Source organism: Chelmon rostratus, chromosome 24 (genome assembly GCF_017976325.1).
Source record: "Chelmon rostratus isolate fCheRos1 chromosome 24, fCheRos1.pri, whole genome shotgun sequence".
NCBI classification, from domain to species: Eukaryota; Metazoa; Chordata; class Actinopteri; order Chaetodontiformes; family Chaetodontidae; genus Chelmon; species Chelmon rostratus.
In genome coordinates, this window is record NC_055681.1 from 9931470 (window position 1) to 9952428 (window position 20959).

The window sequence follows — 20959 nt, forward strand, 5'->3', positions numbered from 1 at the left end:
GCTAAAGGCATTCCACCAGGAAAACACTGTCAGCGACCTCTGCTCTTTGTACTAATTTCTAAGTATTGTGCAGCATTTTGCGCTAACATATTTTCAGTTGAAGCACCTCCGCACCCTCTGATTTGCAAATCACGCCGGGTCGCACGTTTACTGCGAGGCCAGCACTTTAAGAGTTCTTATAGTCAGATTAGCTCCAACCAGCAATTCCAGCAGGATTAGCGCTGTAACGCAGGCCACAAAAACCACCAGAGCAGATGGAGCAGTCCCAAACCAGGCTGTTATTGATAAAACAGCCCCCAGAGGGATCAACGCGGTCCGGTTTGAAGTGTCGAACTAATAGCCGTGTGCGCTGACGGGTCGAGCCTGTGTGGCTGCGCATTACTGCCACCGTTTTTTTGAAATGCACGGAGCGCCAGATTGGGTGCCTTTTAACACAATGCAGACTATTCAAAAAGAGTCGAGTCGGTCTATATTTTTGTCGGTCTGTGTGTCTATTATCTTCCAAAGAGACAAGATTGTATTTTTACCACAAAATGTTTATTTTTCTCTCTCAACAAAAGAAGGCAAAATGTGCTTGTTTTAACATTATTCACAGATACACTCAACCCATTCTTGCCAATATATACGCTTTGACTTGTTTCAGAAACATTGTCGCAATTCTCATGGCATGTATTATTAGAAGAGCAGCAATCAAAGTCATCACTGGAGTGCATCTCCTCAGACGTTGCTTTTTTGTCTGTCGCTCATTCAGGCATTAAAGTCGAATTGAAACAATAATCTCGATTGACACAGATGTTTAGAAGCCAATACTGTGAGAATAGTTCAGTAGGTAAAGAACAGATTTATACAATTATTATTTATATTTTTTTTTTTTACAAAAGAAGTAAGTCTGTGTAGAAATGTTTTGCTCAGTGTCACAGAGAACTTGCTACCAGTCCAGGCCTATGTTGGAAATGTCAGATCTGTATTTCCCCAGTGTTCAGGCTTACATTCTTTGCAGTCACTGACAGCCAGTAGGTGGAAGCACAGTCAATCCTGTACGGCGGAGGGTGGCGTTGATGGCACAGATGCTCGTTCTGGGGGTGACCGAGGGGGTTTCGGGTAAAGCCACCGGCACAGACGGTCGTCTGAACTCTGTCGTCGAGCTGTTTGACGTCGCGTCGTTTAGGAAGAGAAGCCGGTTGCCGAGTCGGCGTCCGAGCGTTTGGACGGCGGTTTTGCGCACAGAGCCAGATAACAGAAAGTACATGACAGGATCTAAACAGCTGTTGAAAGCGGAAAATAACAGCATCACCTCATTAGTACGGTCCACCATTTGCAAGTAGTCACATGTTGCCGTTTGGTCGAGCTGGGTGAGGATGTAGACCGGACGGAAGGCGTGGTAGGGCCCGAAGCAGACGGTGAACAGGAAGAGGACGAAGAAGGATTTCTTGGCGGTCCGTTTGTATCTCTGTGCGTTGGGAAGGTCCGGCTTGTCCCGCGACACCCTCAGCAACCGCGAAGCAATCTTGGCGTAGGAGACCACCAGCACGATGAAGACGAGCCAGAACAACACCACCAGAACCGCGTTGAAGTAGGCTTTCCCTTTGGCTTTGCTGCTACGCGGCTTGTACTGGAAGCATTTGCCATCGTCCTCTCTGTCCTCCGCCGTGGCGATCATGGGCACCAGCGCCACCACTGACAAACCCCACAGAGCCCCGCACGCCAAGCAGCTCCAAGGCCGACTGCGCCCCCACAGCGTCAGGCTCAAGCCTCTGCGTGCTCTGCCTTTCCCCTGTAACCTCAAGTATCTGTCCAAGCTGATGAGCCCCAGCAATGTGATGCTGATGTACATGTTCATGTAAAACAGGTTCCCCACCATTTTGCAGGCCACAGATCCCAGCACCCACTTGTTTCCATTAACATGGTAGAAAATCCTGAAGGGCAGACACGCCAGGAGGACCAAATCAGCCACAGCACAGTTGATGAGGAAGACCCGCACGGAGTTTTGGCTGGAATGTAGGAAGACAAAGACCCACAGGGCAAAGAGGTTACCCACGAGTCCAAAGAGGAAGAACAGGGAGTACAGGACTGCCAGCGGCAGACGGAGGGCCTCGTCATCGAACGAACACACGTTTTGGTTCGGAGAGACAGAGGTGGAGTCGAAGTGAGGAGAGGAGGGAGGGAAAAGAGAGGTGAAGGAGAAAGAGGGTGACATGGAAACGGGCAGGGGTGAAGCAGACATAGGAAGAGAGGAGTTGGACGATGCGGAGGGGAAAGAAGAGGCAGTGGAGAAGGCGATCATGGCGTCTGAGGGTCGTCAACCATAAGGCCCTGGGAAAGATGGGGGGGGGAGGTTTGGTCAGTTCATTGTTTGTCACTGAACAAATGTAAAAAAACAAGCAGATTTTAACCTGCTAGAATGTGAGCGTAGTCACTGTGAAACTGCAGTTCCACATTGTATGAGTAACGCACAGACAGGTGAGTAATATGTGGGTTGTAGTTTTAAAGGTCACACGTCATGCTCTGCGTGAAAAGAAAATGCTCGTAAAAATAAATTTCCCCCTGAACAACAGTTCTGTCGGCGTGGGTCTTCGGCGGTAGCCGGAGTCATGACAAATTAAAACTTTGGTGCCTATTTAACACATAAATTCCAGTCCCACGGTACTACAATGACGGCAGGAAGTGCGAGTGCAGCGCACGTTCGTTCGCGAACACTCACGCAAAGTGGCTCTGTGACTGCTACGCACACATGTTTGGATTAAAGGAAACACTTACCACCAGTATTCCTTCTGTAGAAGATTCGGCACAGGTGTAATTTAAATGCGTGAGATGGTGCAGAGAGGTGTGATAGCGCCACAGTCTGCTGTGTATTTTTCCTCCATCAAACTGCAGTTCATTTCAAAACTGGAGGTACACATGCAAGACGGTATTATAGAACCGCAGTCCTTGAACACTTCTTCCGTTGCTATCTGTACCTTTCTCCTCAGCCTCTGAACGGGTCATAAATCCTGAAGAGTCCTTTTATCACATCCTTTTGAGAGCCCCGTCCTCCTCACAGCTCTCCGCCCGCCTTCTGCCTTTTTTCGTCCTCGTCCTCCCTGTCTTAATCCTTCTTCCCCTCTTAACTCTGCTGTGCTCACGGATACGACCGCCTCATCTGCCGCTCTCCTCGTCTCTGCCTCTCGTTTTCTCTCTCTCTCTCTCTCTCTCTCTCTCTCTCTCTCTCTCTCTCTCTCCATCCCCGTCACCGCGTGTCTGCAAACCCACACCGCCTCGGTTGACATTCTCCACACCCCTCAAGTTCCCCATTAGGAGAGGTACAAAAAGGACAGGAAGCGAGCCCACCGCTGTGGCTGAGCTTCATCTGTCACACAGCTCGACTCATTATTGCCCTGTACTGTCTCGTTCAGAAGGAAAGGACTTCAATTTACCAAAATACTAAATTAAAATTGAATTTATCCCTTTAAGGGAGCTGGGGCGTTTGTAAAATGTCACGCACAGATCAGTGACATTTATCTGCCGTGGAGCTCGTTGGCTGTATTTCAGTGTGGATGACAGCGTGGCAAGCTTGTTTTTCAGCACGACCGGCGGTCCGAGGCCGCAGTTTGTCTTTGAAACTGCACTCTGAGGCTTTGCTCGAAATATCAGCTCAGTTTGAAATGTGTGCTGGAGGTTTTTGCTGACCTGACAGATGCCATTGTATTGTTACCAATTGTACCAGTAAAGATTTGTTGTTCTTGTGTTGTTGAGTCATTGAAGTGTTTGGAAAGTGTCTGTTCAAATGAGCTGATATGATCAAAAACTAAGGCTGTGACCAACAGCATCTTTCTTTCTAACTTGTCTTGTAGTTTTCAATTAAATTCAATTTTTACAGCACTCCCTCGAAAGCAATTTGCCGAAAAAAACAGTTCTAATGTGCGTTGCAATGAATACGTGCTCTCTGAAAACCAGAATCATTCTGATCTCAAAGCATCTCACAAAACGCTTTTTATCCCATATATACTTGTTTCCTGCCTCTATCGGCATCATCATGAAATTGTGGTTGTCGTTCTTTGAGTTGGCTTGTCATTGTGAAACCGAGGTGAACAAACCAGCATATGGGATTCTGCACTGTTGCACAGCGAGAGCAAAGCATCAGTGTGCACAGTTCCTGCATCTAGCAAAGAAATGTTTTCCCTTCGTGTCACACTTGTTGGAGAATAGATTTTGCACAGTGCCCGGTACAGTTCAATAAGCGAACGTAGTTGAAGGCTCACGAGGACGGCCCCCCATGGAAGATGTTAAAATATACCGACCAGAAATATATTTAATCCACTGTTTGACCCGTCTCCGTTTTTCCTCCGCAGCCTCACTGCGTGCTGTTGGCGTCAAAGGAGAATTCTGCTCCAGTCAAGCTGGGAGGTTTCGGAGTGGCAATCCAGCTGGGAGAGTCTGGTTTAGTAGCCGGAGGTACGGTACAGAAGCTTTGTTTCACCTCTGCTTCGAGAGACTGAGAAAACACTCACTCACGCACACACATACACACACACACACACACACACACACTGAAAGAACCTGACAGTGAGTTCAAGGATAGAAATTGAACAGGACTTTTGATCACTGCTTAATCATTCTGTTTATTTAAGATGAGCTTGCTTATTTCAATGTCCAATATGTTATGAGCAAATATGGATCCTTTGGCTTTGATTGAGAAAACCTGTGACCGTGATAAGGAGATGAGCAGTATATCAGACAGGAAAATTTGTCCGTTTGATTCCAGCCAGCAAGTGTCTCGCATATCATAAAGCCCCCCCCCCCCCTCCCTACTTCCTGTCTGCCCATTCACGTCACTCTCAAATAGTGGCAAGAATGGCCTATTGACCATTTGTACATAATGGCAAAGGAGATAGAAATGAGCATCCTGCATTGGCCCCTGGGTGTCTAGGTTGTGCCTTTCTCCCAGTGGAAGATGGAGATCCAGGGCTTTGCAGCCCTAAGCAGCACAAACTGAATGAGTAGGATTTTCCACAGTTCATGATGAAGTTGACAAGATTTCTTTCTATTTTCCCTAATCTTTAGTGTAATATTTTGGTTCCCAGAAGTCATTTGATTGTTTAAGCCATGTGAGGAAAAATAGAACCCACATAAAGAAAATAAGCTTCTCAGATCAAAACATTTAATATTTTTTTCTCTGTTACATGTCAGCCTAACTTTATATCTTTTCACCATTTTCAGACATTTTCGAGACTGAACAATCCTGCAAGAATCCCCCAAAATCTGTCAGTTAGTCCAAGTAGCGAAGGACTGTTCAAATCGCCTCTCTGCCCACTCTCCTCAGGTCGAGTCGGTACCCCCCACTTCATGGCCCCAGAGGTTGTCAAGAGGGAGCCATACGGCAAACCTGTGGACGTGTGGGGATGCGGAGTCATCCTCTTTATCCTCCTGTCTGGCTGCCTTCCTTTCTACGGCACCAAAGAGCGTTTGTTTGAGGCCATCATTAAGGGGAAATACAAGGTAGGAGCCAATCTACCAGAGTATACGATGAACAAGTTCATCACGGCACCAGAGCCGGTCCAACAGTGAGCTCCTCTTTGTCGATGCGACTTACGGAGGAGCTCTGAAGGAACGGAGCACACCTGCTCGCCAGCGTTAATGTATTTGAACCTGTTGAAAAAAAGAAAAGCAAGCGTCGGCAAAAGATACTTGGATAAAGGAGTATGAATTTCCCGCTCGATGCGCAAATCTATGGCAGACGCAGTCACGTCAGGCAGGTTGACAGACGACACCAACAAGCTGCTAATGCTGCTGCCGACAAAAAAAGCTACAGCTAAATTCCCAAAATTGAATTAGAAAAAAAATCTTACAGGGACCTTCTGTCCAAAAATTTCTAGACCATCGATCATAAAATAAATGATGTTGGCTGCCACTGTTCCACATCTTCTGAAAGTGTGTTTGTGTTTTTCTTGTCATGCACGCGTGTTTGTGCACGCACCTGTCCAGATGAACCCGCGCCAGTGGGCCCACATCTCGGAGAGCGCCAAGGATCTAGTGAGACGCATGCTGATGCTGGACCCTGCTGAGAGAATCACCGTGTACGAGGCCCTCAACCACCCTTGGCTGAAGGCAAGATCTCTCTCTGTCACACAGACAGACAGACACACACACACACCCTCAACTTACTTTTTGTCAGAGTATTTAGTTGACACACAACCGCTTGTCATAAATGTACTCCCGGTTCAGAGCTGTCACTGTAAATAGAGCAGACTTTTGCAGGTTATAGTCAGTAAACTTTCACTTTTGAGACCTTGTGTAATCTTTAAAAGCCAAAAAGTGGAGAGTGATGTGGATTTGGTGTTTGAATGAAATGAGCTTTGATAAGTCAAAGTAACCTTTTAGCCACAGGCCTGACTGATGCTGACTCAAAAACACTTCCTTCTGCTTTGAACCACAGCTTCGCTTTCACATCCGTTCTGTGACTGCTCTAGTGTGTATGTGTGAGTGAGTGTGTGCGCAAGTGTGCGCAAGCGTGTGTGTGTGTATCCGTGTGCACATATGCGAGAATGCGCTTTCATACTCACTGTTGTGTTTCTAGTTTCTACTTACGTTCACATGGACGTCTGTGTGTTTTGCTGTGTGTGCAGGAGAGGGATAGGTACGCTTACAAGATCCACCTGCCCGAAACAGTGGAGCAGCTGAGGAAGTTCAACGCCAGGAGGAAGCTGAAGGTCAGCGTGACGCTAATGCTAAAGTTCCAAATACGATGTCAGTGCGATAAGTTTGGAGGAAGCGCGTGCAGCTGCTTCAGATGTCAGAGCCAGATCAATGTCTTGTCAAATGTTTTCTAACATTGTCAACAGGCCTGTCCTCTTTAGGCCTCACAGACAGTCCAAAGCCCACTTATACACACTGAGACTTTATATAACAGCTGCGTTATCCCTACTCTGTGTCCCAGGGTGCAGTGCTGGCTGCTGTTTCCAGCCACAAGTTTAATTCATACTACGGCGATCCCCCAGAGGAGCTTCACGACTTCTCAGATGACCCCACTTCCTCAGGTAACTCACGCAACAGAGCACTATCCCGCTACGGTCAGGACACTGAGAACGGAGAGATGAAGTCAATAGTGCGCGCAGGTAGGATGAAGTGAAAACACACCTAACGGTTGGATAGTAGAAGCTAAACGACAATATAATTGCGTCACGTAGAATCAAACGGCGTTGCGGTCCAGTAACTCTGTAGTTCACGTCTAGACCGACACCTACCTCGAGATCTAGTTCACAACGGGCCATCTGGGTCACGAAAGGTCAAAGACGAGACACAGCAATACGGCAGCTTTTTTCTATTCTAGCGTCTCGATGCCATCTCCAACCATCTGCGTGGAACTTCCTCCGTTTGGACGAAGACAGACGTTGCCCAACGGCCTCACTTCCCCGTCTCGGCCACCGACTTTCACTTCCTTCGATAAGAAGACGGCAGGCCGCATCTGTCAATAGTTACGGGCCTAAACGTAAACATCATCGGTCAGAAACAGACGTAAACGAGCGGCGGCCGCAACTAGTTAAGCTCCTCACACAGTCCGCCCGGGTTTAGGCGTAGCCACCGCAGCCAGATAAAGTCAAAGTGACACGTACACGTTTTCTTCCGGAGTCACGCTTCCAGGTGACCAATGGTCTACAAGGTTTACGTAAAGCAGACACATTGCAGGTCACAGGCTAGGTCGCAGCACGTTGGCAGACGATTGACAGGCTTTTCTGCTATTGCTGATTTTCTCTGTGTGTTGCTCCTCTTTCCTGCATTTCTCCTCTGCCTCCTTTTCTTTCCCACCTGCCCTCACGCCTCCTCCTCCTGCCAGCTCTCTAACTGTTTGTTTTATGGCCTTTTTTTCCCTCTCAGTGTGAGGCGTAAACCCAACCTCATAGTTGATGTAAACGTCCTCTAATCTCAGCCTCTCTTTCTTTGGTGTTGTTTTTCTTCTACCGTGCTGTCTGTAGGACTGCTAGCTGCTGAAAGTACGTATCCCTCTCCCCACCCGTCGAATCCAAAACACATTTGGTTCGACGAGTGCGCTTTTCTTCCAAATGCTTTCTCTTGACCTGTATAGACGATCTTCTGTTTACATGCATCTTCATTATTCCAGCCACAGGAAGCTGCGGAAGCACTCGGATAAAATGAATTCCAAACATTCCGACGGTTATACGACGAGACGAAGAAACCAAAAACAAAGGCGACGGCCACACACTTTGGCGTCCCTACAAACGATGCATATTTGTACGGCAGCGCAATTGTGGCGAACGCTTTTCTTAAGCACTGCGCAGAGCACAGTCTCCGTCACACTATTATTTTTGAGAAATAGCACATATTTGATATTTCTCGAGCTTTTCGTGACAAAGCAAATGTCGGCGCATAGGTCTGAAAATCCAAGAAGCAATCGGTTGAAAATTGGTCTCTCTATTTAGAGCGCTACGATGCATGTAAACAGACGTGTAACAAGGTTTTCCCAAAGTGCTCCACAGCTTAGATAGCATGTTGTTTTTTTTTGCCATATGTCTTTCATGCCTCACCGTAATAGGGGAATCTCAAATCTATTACGTTCTTTAGTCCAAAGCCATTCTCGGGTCAGAATGCACCATGTTTGGAATAGGGATTTGTTTCTGCATATCCATCTTTCGCGTAGCATTCCAGGGCTAGTTTTTCAAGTGTTGTTAATAATTTTTAACGCTATGAATGGAAGCCGGACAAAATCACCTCGGCCAGCCCTCCCAAATTCACCGGTCAGTCGACGAACGGCCCGAAGGTTCAGAAGCACCGTAGAGTCGAGGCTCACCTGGAAATAGTTTAAGAAGGGAACGATGACAGTTCCTCGTGAGGAGTTTGAATTTGATGTATTACGATTTCCTACGAATGTATCACTGGTGGAAAGGATCCACTTTCGACGTGACACCAATGTCTGGGCTTCAAAGTAATGCATCAGATTCAAATTCTTTCTTTTCACGTTCCAGCGCATCGTCTTTTTGTTTTTCAATGTAGTGTGTTAATGTGTTGAGAGGCTTTTATTTCTGGGGCGTATCCTAACCCATCATCCACACTGTGACTTTCTGAAGTGACTTTCTTCTGATGTTGTATTGATGCCATGTACCGCTGTTTCTCTGGTTTTGCTGCATGTGTGGGCGATGCAGCAGGTACTTGGGGTTACATCGTTCTGAGTGTTTGTACGTGTTCCGTGTCGTCTGTGGCGATGTGTGTCATTGTCCAGTTTTTTGGTGTCGTACGTGGTATTTGTGGTTTTCTTTCCGTTGTGTTTGCCTGTTTACGTATGCGTAAGAGGTAGCGTGTTTGCGTACGTCACGTTCTGTGTTTGTTTGCATTTTTTGCATCGCCGTGTGGAATGTTTGCAGAGACTGCTCGGTGGATGTACTCGTGAGCGTACGTGTGTCCTGGCGATGGAGTGTATTTGTGTGTTTAACTCGTTGGTGTGCGCGTACAGGGGCAGTGTCCCAGGTCTTGGACAGTCTGGAGGAGATTCACGCATTGACGGACTGCAGCGAGAAAGACATGGACTTCCTCCACAGCGTGTTCCAGGATCAGCACCTCCACACCCTGTTAGACGTGAGTCCAACACACCGTCAGAACCCCGTTGCTCTGTCCCGGCAAAGCGGCCGCTAAGAGTCAGCCCCACGCAGTACACGTCCTCCACGTGGCTCGTGACTGTCCCACACCACGGTTTGGTTGTTTGAACCGGGATTGCGGTGAAACGGCGTAACGGTACGATCGGCGAGGGCCTAACAATACATTGTGATTTTTCATTTCAGCTGTACGACAAAATCAACACCAGGTCGTCCCCCCAGATCAGAAATCCTCCAAGCGACGGAGTGCAGAGAGCCAAAGAGGTGAGGAAGCGACCGTTCACGGTCACAAAAGCAAAAGGCCAATTAGAGATAAGAACAGACCTTCACAGCCCGGGGTGTCCTTGACGCGGCTTTGAAGAGAATCACTCATGCCACATTGAGTACAAACGTACCGCAGGAGCAGAATCCAAATTCACACCTGTTGTTTGCTTTTCTCGACCAGGTCCTGGAAACCATCTCGTGTTATCCGGAGAACATGGAGGCCAAGGAGCTCCGAAGGATCCTCACACAACCACACTTTATGGTGGGTGGCATATTTAAAGACGACACAGCAACACGGCCAGTTTTCATCCAGATCCTTTGGGCCCCACGCACAGAGAGCGCGCTCACGGGCGTGGGAGAGTTTAGCAGCTAAGGCGACAGAAGTCGGGTTCTTCAAACAATCCGCACGAACCCCTCGGCCACAAAGCCGCTTAACACCCGGGGCTGGGACGAGCACGCGCAGAGGAAGAAGAAGGGACACAGAAGCGTTAGAGCGGGCGGGAGAGACAATGAGGAAAGGTGCACGGGGGGTGCTTCGGCCTGCATTCAGCGACTTTTGGGTTCACTGTCCACAGCAATGCATTTGTCAGAGAGTTGCGGGACCCTAGACGAGAAGAATAATTAGGAAGGACATCACGCACGAATAACCACAGAAACCATTCGGCCAGTGGACATAACACGGTGGGAGCTTTGCAGCTGCAGTTTCATTTTCAGTGAAGTCAAGTAGTTTTGTTCTTTAGCTGTCTCGTTGCTTTCTCAGCGTAGGGTGACAGAAGTCAGATGTGGGGGGGAAAAAAAGCCAAGGCTTCTCCCTACGCCGACACAGCGAGTGGTGCCGTCACGTCTCAGGTTCAGTTTAATCCAATTATCCCGCGTCGCTCCCTGACCTGACCGGCCGGATTAGTCCTGCCGCGCAGCCGTTTGCCGAGCACACGGGAAGAAAGGCACGTCAATTCCGTCACCGCAAATGTTTTCCGGCATAGCGCACGGCTTCATTTACGAGGTAGCGACGAGGAAGCGTTGTTTGTTTTGGTAGTTGTGAACGAGGCACATGGTCCTTTCTGTGTACGTATTCCATGCAAAATGCTCATTAGAGTCCATTGCGGATGCCTTTTTGAAGCTCTTTTGTGTGCAGTTCTTGTTTTCAGTTGTTCACCGTAAGCCTCAAGCAGCAGCAGTTTACAGAGTCCACGACTGTCAGGCACGATCAGGGAAGACGTCGCCGTCCGCAGACGCATCATTTGGCAAACGCGGCAGTGGACGAGTTAGCACAAACACACTGTGTCAGTAACACGATTAGCGGCGAAAGAGGATTAACGTAAGCCACACTCTTTCTAACACGGGAGCCGCGGGCTGTCACACAAACACACAGATCCCGCACGTTCAGCTCCAGGCGTTCAGGTAGTAAGAGTTTGCGGGACGTCGGAGCGCTTCACACGGGAGATGTTTGTCGTCTAGTTTTTGCAGGTCTGTCAGAGAAGGCGGTCAAGAGTCCGAGCGCGTTTTGTCAACATTTCAGCCAGTCAAAACAAGCGCGGACTGCGGTCAATGCCTCTAAAAAGCGCGGTCCCGGTGGGTAGGAAGGTGTTGAGGGGCTCGTTTCCTAGCAGTTTCCCACGGAGATGGAACAGGGACGCAGGAGATGAAGTGCCGCTCGATGTGGGATTTGACACGGGCGACTGTGTGTGTTTACTGTAGGCTCTGCTGCAGACCCACGACGTGGTGGCACACGAGGTGTACAGCGATGAGGCGCTGAGGGTGACCCCACCTCCCACTTCGCCATATCTAAACGGAGACTCCCCAGACAGCACCAACGGAGACATGGACTTGGAGAACGTGACCAGGGTTCGCCTGGTCCAGTTTCAGAAGAACACAGACGAGCCGATGGTGCGTCGATAGAAATGGAATCTGTATCTGTCTGGATTAGTAAATATGTCGCTGTTGCTCTCTCTCTCTCTCATGTATATAGCAACCTATGTGTGTGTTTGTGTGTGTGTGTGTGTGTGTGTGTACATATGTATGTGTGTGTGTGTGTGTGTGTGTGTGATATACATATAGAAACACACATATATGACATTAATGTGTTCTGTTGCATATAGTTCCACTATATTGTTGTTAGGGTTGAAGAGATGTGCTGACTGTGTTGTTTTGTGAAAGTAGTTTAATTGTTGATATATGTTCCATGACAGTGTTTTGAAGTTGTTCAAGAAAATGCTGTGAAATGCAGATGTAAATTGATTCACCACTTCTTGTCAGTGCTTCATAGTGAAGGTGATTGATAGGAAATTGTGGTGAAGCAGCAGAACACAGCATTCCTTTTAGCAAGAACATGAATACAGAGGTAAAGTGAGAACGGTGTTAGACATGCGCATTGTAAAGTACAAGAGAAACTGAAGTGAAGTAAAAGAGAAGAGCAGGGCTAGCATTTTCCTCAATCTTTCTGCGCAGTAAGTAGCAAGAGCAGAGTAGGAAAGCTGATGCGGTTGGAGTAAGGGTGTGACAGCACCTGTGTGTTTGTCTTCTAGGGCATCACTCTGAAAATGAATGACCTGAACCACTGCATCGTGGCCCGAATCATGCACGGTGGAATGATTCATCGACAAGGTACGCATCCATGTTAAAAACGGTCTAGAAAGCCAAGGTAAACGTACGTGGAGCGACTGACCACAGCGGGACAGTACAGCCGGATCCCCATCGAGGCCCGATCGTAGGAGCGAACGCGTTAAAGAGTTTTCGCACTAGAAGAGCGCGGAACATGTCGTTTCTGAATTTGAAGACAGTCCAAACGAACAAGTCCATGGCAAAAGCGTATGCCGGTAGGCTGTCGTGTCTGGTGAATAATAGAGTCCAAAGTTCAGTCAGACCAGAACCAAATCTGTCACGGTAAGGTGCGCGAGTGCGCATGCATGTGCAAGTATGTGTATATTGTCACAATGTGTGAAATCCCACGTTCTATTTGCGTCGCTCCAGGTGAAATAAAGTAAGTCGAGCAGTAGGTCACAGGCGCGTAGAACGAGAGAGCCTTAGGATTGGTGTATTTCACTTTACGCGGTCCTACAATTAGAGCAGAGTAACGAATCAAGGAATGTGCATACGTTAGGAAAAGAGACCACGTATGAGCGCGTGACATTTTTGTTCAATGTGCAGGCGTACAGGAATAAATTTTGCGCATAAGTTATAGTGAGCGAACTGCCACAAGGACAACGTAAATGGCCAGACACGTGTTTACAGTACACAATTGCCGTATGTGTGTAATCATAAGGGCACCCGAATTGACACTTCTAACAATAGATCAGATCGGTTTGTCTTTAGTCTACAGACGTAACCTGGCATCTGAACGTCCAGAAGTGTCGGCGGAGTAGTTCAGACGACTAGTTTAGCCGTACGCAGAAAAGGCTACCAGATAACGTGCTACGCTGTTGCTCGAAGTCAGCAGAGATAGACATTTGAGAGGAGGGATTTGAAGTGAAATCCAAACCCCTTGACATCCAAACGATCTTTGTGAGTTGTGTTCAGGAAAACAGATGAAAACAACAGAGTTGTCACGTCATAGAACTTTGCAGAAGATACGTCCCGTTTAGATGACCAAAGAGGGTACAAACGCACTTTGAGTAGATGGGCACTTTGTTTCGCTCGGTCCGCTTACGGGGTCTCACAGCGTAAGCGGACCAAGCGAAACATCCTTTGACAAGGGTCGCACTGTGTCTGGCGCACATCGAACGTAGACACGATTTGAGCGAAGGCGAGCAGATAGCGAAGCAGGCTTGGAGACGGCAACGGAACCAGACCGATCACGAGTCAGTTTCACAGGACTTCCTCCACAGCGTTTACGAATTGACATTTGTCCTCCACAGGTACTCTGCACGTAGGAGACGAGATCCGAGAGATCAACGGCATCAGCGTGGCCAATCAGACGGTGGAACAGCTTCAAAAGATGCTGGTAAGCGACTCAGATGCGACTTAATCCTTTCTAGACTTTCCATTTTTCGGAGCGTGCGGCGAGGCGCTCTGCCATTTACGGTATCCCAGCTGTTGGGGATTTAAGGTTCTTACTGGAGCCACACAGACCACACAGGAACAAAGTGGCACTCAAATTTTTAGTTTATTTTCCGTTGCAGGAATTGGGAATCTGTGACAGCTGGACGATTGCTAATGATGGCTACCAATGGTTCTGTAAAGGCAGAAAACAGAAGTCCAACATCTTGTCTAATGTAAAATATATCCCAAAAAAACCTTCCAGCAATAACTTGTGAAATGTGTACGATTCAAATAATATTTAGTCAAACTTTGAATTAGCGTGACAATAAACAAGTGAAATCCAGTCATCATCCACTTACCTTATTAGCTTAGTCAATAAATCTAATCCTCATCAATAAATAAAACTTGAATTGAAACAATTCCAAACACACGGTCGCATTTGTTTAAGGACAAAGAGAAGAAAAAAAACAGAAGAAGCTCAGTCCACGTCACCAACAGCAGCTATACTGCCGAGGTAGCATCCCCACTCCCGAGGCCCTAAACGCGACTCAAAAAACCACTCCAAATAACATGTGCGATTGCTCAAAAAAACACCCCAAATAACATGTGCGATCGGGTTATAATGATCTTGCAAAACAATAGATATCCATGCCTGTACTTATAGGGGAGGTAGCGATTGACAGGTAGTGGACCTGTCAATCACTGCCCTTTAAACCAACTTGTGGAGCAGAGGGGAAATGAACTCTTTAGTTTCTAACACCACCCGTATCGAGGGCACGATTTCCCCATGTCATTTTTGTCGCTTGGCCCTAAAGACAGCGCTACGTGCGACACGTGAAACACGTGGTAGCAAAGAATGCGGATCAGGTGCAAAAGCACAGATTTGGTGTCACGATCCAGCTCACGCAGTCACCACCAGAAAGGGAGACAAGAGCATTGTGCACTGTTTGAACCACATTTTATTAATCAGAGAGTAAATTCCAATTGAACGAGTAAACAAAATAATGAAGCACGGGGTGCGTTAATGAGTCAAACAAATGGTGTGTGATGCGCAAGGGTGAAATGTGTGTATTGTAAGTTTGCAAATATAAGCAAAAGGGAAGTCAAGAAAACACGATCATAGGAAGCTGAACAGCGGTGCCCTCACAGAGGCCGGTGAGGAGAAGAGAAGCTTGCTTGCCGCAGAGGGCCTTAAGTCACCTCAGCACAGTCGGCAGGTGTGCCGATTTTCCAATCAGTTGAGCTTCAAAGAGGCTTCCAACGAGACTCGGGCCAGACTGCTCATCACATCATGGGGGCACCACAGCGGCTATTCTTTTTTGGTACGGTTTCCACGTGACACCGGCATAACACGGCCGTGTTTTGTTTGTTTCACAGAGGGAGATGAGGGGTAGCATCACGTTCAAGATAGTACCCAGCTACCGGTCACAGTCCATGTCGTGCGAGGTAAGGACCCCTGGCACCCCAGCAATGCATTGATTGTAGCTAAGAGTATAGGAAGGTGAAGGGGGGTTCAATTGTTGACATTGTCTGTCGTTTTGCAGAAAGAGTCACCGGATTTGTCCCGACAGTCCCCCGCCAATGGTCACGCTAGCGTCACGAGCTCCATCTTGGTAAGTTTGCGCTCGCGTCTTCATCGCATTCACTGTGACACAGTGTAGTTGAGGGTAAAAGCGACGTACGCAGGTTGACCTGAAATGCGGTGTGTTTGATGTCAATACGAAGCAGTATCAGTTGTGATGTTGCTAATGTGCTAAGTAGGGTCAGTCAGTTAGTTAGTTAGTAAGTAAGTAAGTGTGAAAAGAGCCCCAAGCAACTTAATTCCAAAGGAAGTGGAAGCTAATGGCTGTACTGTTGATTGTGTCATTCCAATTAGGACCTGCCATCAACGATCCAGCCCAAAGGACGCCTGGTAAGATGTTTTTGTGTTTTCTGTCCCAAGGTGGACTTTGACAGTACGCTCTTCCCTCTGCCTCTGGATGAGACAAAGTAAGCCCGAACACACAGCGTGACTGGAACGGACACAAAGTCCGAACGTCGAATGTGCCGCTGTATGTTTGGACTGCTTCGGTCCCACCGGAACAAGGGAAAGAAATTCAGCGTAGCAGTAGATAACACAGCAGACACGGGTAGCTAAAGAGGTGACATTTTCCCAGTCCCGAGAGCTACACCATGTTAGCGCAGTGCAGTTTTGCGGACAGGTTTACTTAGTTTGTGCGAAAATGTGAGGGCCCTCACAAGGCCCTCTTTCGTGTGTCTGACGTAGGTGTGTTTGACAGCGTGTTTGTTGCGCTCTGAGACGTTCCACGTGTGCACACAGAAAGTGCATTGCAAGCATGCTAAAGATAGATTGAGCATGGGTGTTTTGTTTGTGCTCCCCAATGTTTTGTAATGCATGATATATGTGTAAGGGTGTGTGTGTGTGTGATGCTCTCAACTCCATAGATCTCAAGATGTGCTATCAAGGAGAAATTGTCCATGAAGGTAAGATGTGTTGCAGTGCTCCCTTTGTAGAAGTGTACCCCCCCCCCCCCCGAAAAAAGGACAGGACAGGATAGGATAGAATGTGGGCATTTGGCACGAAGACGTCATTGTTCCGAATTCAGTCCCCAATTTGAGGCTTTTCCTGTGTTGGAATGTATGCTGGCTTTTCCCTGTACTGTGTTTGTGTGTTTTGTACAGTGTAGATGAGATCCATCCACAGCATTGCTTGTGTCAGTACTTGGTTTAGTTGCAGTCAGTGTCTTGTAGCAGCTGGACCCATCTTATTGAACCCCATGTAATGCGTTTGGCTAAGTTCGTGTTTGTTTGTTTGTCTGAACATGTTTTGTGTGCCCCTCTCCAGATATATGTGCGTGCCCAGTTTGAGTATGACCCGGCCAAAGATGACCTGATCCCGTGCAAGGAGGCTGGCATTCGCTTCCGAGTGGGCGACATCATTCAGATCATTTCCAAGGACGACCACAACTGGTGGCAGGGGAAGCTGGAGAACACAAAGAATGGCACAGCGGGACTCATCCCCTCCCCCGAGCTGCAGGAGTGGCGAGTAGAATGGATGAGCAAGAGTGGTTGTGTGCGCAGCTGTGTTCCAAGGCCTTAGCCGGCGTGGGCGGGTTCGGCGACGCGCGGTCGAGCGCGGGGTGGTCTCAGCGGGGGCGCCGCCGAGACCACCCCGTGCTCTACCTGCCCGCCGGCGCCACGCTGCGCTCCCCGCCCACGCCGGCTGCGCAGGAAGTGAAGCTTTTCAAAATACAATTACCAAAGCCATCTACCCCACTCTTGATGTGCCTAATCACCTCTCTTATTCAAACATGTGACCAGGCTCACTTTGGACACTCCCTATACACACACACACGTATTAGGGTTCACACTTTGCACTAACACCAAGCCCAATGACCTACTAATCATGACCACTGACATGGTCAACTCAACCATGTCCCTGGATGTGTGCACCAAAGCAAGATTCTAAATCATCTTTATTGTCACTGAGCATAACATAACATGTCTAGGACATTTGCATTGCAACCCCCATGTTAAAAACATTAAGAAATATAAGAAACATAATACAAGGGTTAGACACTAGAATAAAATAGACTAACATGCAGATGAAAAACACATACATGCGCTAAAAATATACCTGAAATTAAAATATACTAATACCATAAACAATTACATCTACCAACAGCAGCTGAAATATACAAAAATGTAAATAGTGAGTGCAAATGACTGAGCTTTTAGTTAAGCATATCTGTACTTAAATGTTACAAACACAGAAGGTGCAGGTGAAAGTGGAGGGGAAGGTGGACAGTGCTAACAAACAAACAACCAGGCACACATGCATGCATGTAGACACACACACACACAGAGAGAGAGAGAGACCAAGGCACTCATACCTATAGCAATGCTCAATCTTCTGTGCCACACCCTGTCAGTGACTGATGGGCAAACTTCTTCTTTGCAGGCGTGTGGCCTGTATAGCCATGGAGAAGACCAAGCAGGAACAGCAGGCCAGTTGTACCTGGTTTGGCAAAAAGAAGAAACAGTATAAAGACAAGTATCTGGCCAAGCACAATGCAGGTAAGCCCACGACCGAGCCCGACCCCTGCTAATGTTACTTTCAACAGCTCGCCTAGTACGTGCTCTCCCAAACGTGGGAAAAGACCAAAGTAAGAAAGCAACAAATCAGTTCTCAAATGACTGCTCGACACGGGGCTGCCACATTTGAATCGCCTTACTGCCCATTCGGGAAGGCTGTTGCTTTTGGAGCCTCGTGGCGTCAAATTGTTGTGCTTAAAGCCTGGGAAAAAGCAGCAGGCTTTCTTGCAATGTTTCTTGTGTCCTTTGTGTTAAAGTGCCGCATGTCTCGGTCTCTCTCTTTCTCTCTCTCTCCTCGCACACCTCTCCTGCCACCGTCTCCGTTGGCCTCCTGTTTTGCTAACTAACAGCGGTGCCTGTTTGTGTTGACCCGTCTTCTGATGTGCTTTCACTTCAATGTGTCTTTTTAATGCTGTCTATTGATTAACCCTTACGCTCCCACCCTTTGTCCCGATTTCATGCTGTCTCTTACCCAATGACATGGCTGCATGTAAGTAACTCCAGACAGCTGCCGTCCGGCTTCTGGCCTTTTTCCTCCTCCTCCTCCTAATAGCTCCTTCGCTGTAACGTGACTGCCCGCTACTCACCTTCGCTTCACCCTGTTTGTCCAGCTGCACCTGCTTCATGCCAACACCCTACTTCCAATGCATCCTCAACCTGCTCCACTTTCCACCGGCACATGAACATTATAGCATCATCTTCCAACAACTCGCCTCCAAACAAACATCCCAAATGCATCAGATTAAAGCCACGGAAACTGAATGTTGAAACTAGTGCTCATCTCATTTCCCTTGCCGTTGCTCACCTCCCCTCTCGTTCAACCTTAGCTCAGCTTTGATGGATCGATGTAGTCTTTGCATTAGTATGATGATATAGGCGTGTGGATGCTCGCTTGAAACTAAGACGCGCAGATACAACGGCCCAACACTCATCTTACGACATAAGCACATCATTGCCTTGAAAAACACACTTAGTAAACTACTGCACTTATCATTAACACTCCCGTGTAAGACGCGCACACACACACGCGGTCTGCCGTGTCAGCCCCTTCACGGCTCATTCCTCGCTAACTTTGCCCTTCTCTCTTTTGCAGTGTTTGACCAACTAGATCTGGTGACGTACGAAGAAGTCGTCAAACTGCCGTCGTTCAAGAGGAAAACGCTGGTTTTGCTCGGTGAGTCTGCCGGTCCTAGGCCTGCGTGGCCCGAGGACAGATGACAGCCCGACCGCTTTGCTCCCTAACCCGGATCGCTACGCCGTCTCCTCTTGCGCTGTTGGATTAATTGGATTGACCGGAAAAACAGACGCTCTGTGCCGTTATCTGTCTTACTGTTTGCCTCGGTCCTCTGTGGCACGATTACACGACCTACTTCGGAGGACACCTTTAAAGGGACTTATTTCAATTGGCAAACTCCTCCTTGGATCCGCACCGTTTCATAGTACGCTTCCGTTGTCCTTCGCTGGAACTATTCGTGTGTCGCTTATTGCGCCTCTATATCGTGACGCTTAGACAACAGTCAAACTTCACTGGGATTAAATCCAAGTGGGCTACAATGACACTACTTCAAGTACGCTTTGCGATTCAAACGTAGACCTCGTATTTTGTATCAAATGTGCTAATGTTCCGTTCAACGTACAAGTGAAATCAAACACAATTTTCATACAAGTTTCACTTTGACTCCACGCTGGGTACGGCCTTCTCCCGGTTGGATCTTAACATCTGTTACCAAACAACTACTAGGTAGGCACACGCGCTGGCCGTTGCTGTGAGAAAACTGGGGAAAAAAACTCAATGATGACGTATGCCTTGGATAGATGTGCTTTGCTGTACCCAGATGTGCTACGCTCAAATGGCTAATTCCCTAACCCTAACACCTGCAAATAAACACTTGGCCTATGTCCCGACGGCAAACAATATACACGAGTACCTCGCGGCACTTGCTGTCCAATAGAGCTTCCTAAACTCTACTTCACTTTTACTCCAAACATGTCTTTTTTTTTTCTTTTATTAATCGTGTTGTTACTATTATTATTTTTACTAATTCAAACTATGATTTGAATCCACTTGGAAATACTTCACCTTTACACACATACCAAAGTGCATTCTACTGTACTTTTCTGCTCTAATACACACGCTTACTAAGAACCGATGGACCGTCGAGGCATCTCTGCGTGCCCTGTCGTAGCTGTGAAGGCACATGCACGCGTGCTAACTCTGTGGAATGTCAACAACACACCTGAAAATGAGGAGAAATTATCACCAAATTGATAGCGTGAGGTGACCTTTGTGACCGCTGTCGCACAAGAAGGACAATGCCGCTAGTTCCCCAGGGATGGAAGATCAGACGAAGACCGCTTTGGAGAACGCTTATGAACGCTTTCGCATTATCGATTCGACAAAAAAAAAACACCCTAGCGACGCCTTTTCGGCATTTCGACCGCTTTAAAACATGTGACAGACTGAAACTGTTGTACTCGATCCTTAGAAACTATTCCTCCTAAATTTGGATTCTTATGGTAAACCCCATTACAGATTTTAACATCCTTGCAGACTGTCAATTTCCTGTTGTTTTTTCAACTGACCAAACTCAAAGTGTATTATCTTTGAACTTCAACAGAGTATGGAAAACAATGTCTACAGGACACGCGCACACAAAACAATCTCCACTTAAAATTCACCGTCAAATACAGAAAACATCAGGAGCGCAACAGAGGACGAGTAGGAGGATAGGCAAAGGAAACTCAAAGACAATTGGATGACAGCAATACGCCGCTGTGACCGCCTTGGACGCCGCTAAATCCGTAGTCGGCAACTCCGCTCTTTTAAAGTGCAACTTTACAGTGGTTTTGTGACAATCTCTTATGCATTAAGAACATTGATTGAGTTCTGCTTCTCCTTTCACGCTGTCAAACATCGCAGCCGTGGACAGTCTGCTAGAACAAACGGAGGACTAAATTCACACTTTTCACATCCAAAAACACATTTCAAACTTCATCCGCAGCTCTGAAGCACTAAGCGCTCTGACTGACACCAAACTCCT

The 20959-nt window shown here is 47.5% G+C and overlaps 2 protein-coding genes and 1 long non-coding RNA gene across 4 annotated transcripts in view; 1 reads left to right on the top strand and 2 right to left on the bottom strand.

The window, feature by feature from the left end:
• Nucleotides 1-20959, top strand: part of LOC121627235 (peripheral plasma membrane protein CASK-like) — a 42984-nt gene that overhangs the window by 17983 nt on the left and 4042 nt on the right. Inside the window, exons 6-23 of one of the 2 annotated variants that reach the window (XM_041966024.1) lie at nt 4329-4431; nt 5300-5475; nt 5962-6084; nt 6603-6686; nt 6914-7013; nt 9443-9564; nt 9768-9845; nt 10027-10107; nt 11544-11732; nt 12371-12449; nt 13700-13785; nt 15201-15269; nt 15368-15436; nt 15700-15735; nt 16269-16307; nt 16669-16865; nt 17785-17900; nt 19012-19092. In XM_041966024.1, the coding sequence (XP_041821958.1) occupies nt 4329-4431; nt 5300-5475; nt 5962-6084; nt 6603-6686; nt 6914-7013; nt 9443-9564; nt 9768-9845; nt 10027-10107; nt 11544-11732; nt 12371-12449; nt 13700-13785; nt 15201-15269; nt 15368-15436; nt 15700-15735; nt 16269-16307; nt 16669-16865; nt 17785-17900; nt 19012-19092 (1828 nt within the window). The remainder of the gene's footprint in view (nt 1-4328; nt 4432-5299; nt 5476-5961; nt 6085-6602; nt 6687-6913; nt 7014-9442; nt 9565-9767; nt 9846-10026; nt 10108-11543; nt 11733-12370; nt 12450-13699; nt 13786-15200; nt 15270-15367; nt 15437-15699; nt 15736-16268; nt 16308-16668; nt 16866-17784; nt 17901-19011; nt 19093-20959) is intronic. The other variant, XM_041966025.1, reaches the window with a different exon arrangement.
• On the bottom strand, nt 829-4751 carry LOC121627237 (probable G-protein coupled receptor 34). The gene is made up of 2 exons (XM_041966026.1): nt 2758-4751; nt 829-2313 (listed from the first exon to the last, which is right to left on the bottom strand). Exon 2 carries the CDS (start codon nt 2282-2284, stop codon nt 1001-1003), a length of 1284 nt encoding a protein of 427 aa, XP_041821960.1. The 5' UTR covers nt 2285-2313; nt 2758-4751; the 3' UTR covers nt 829-1000.
• LOC121627239 overlaps nt 4796-20959 on the bottom strand; it is a 33383-nt gene continuing 17219 nt past the window's right edge. The window contains exons 4-6 of the long non-coding RNA XR_006008015.1: nt 17717-17841; nt 5954-6097; nt 4796-5625 (exon numbers count right to left, since the gene is read on the bottom strand). This is a non-coding gene — a long non-coding RNA (uncharacterized LOC121627239). The remainder of the gene's footprint in view (nt 5626-5953; nt 6098-17716; nt 17842-20959) is intronic.

Coding starts and splice junctions, on each gene's coding strand:
- LOC121627237 (XM_041966026.1), bottom strand. CDS start 2,284: ATGATCGCCTTCTCCACTGCCTCTTCTTTCCCCTCCGCATCGTCCAAC.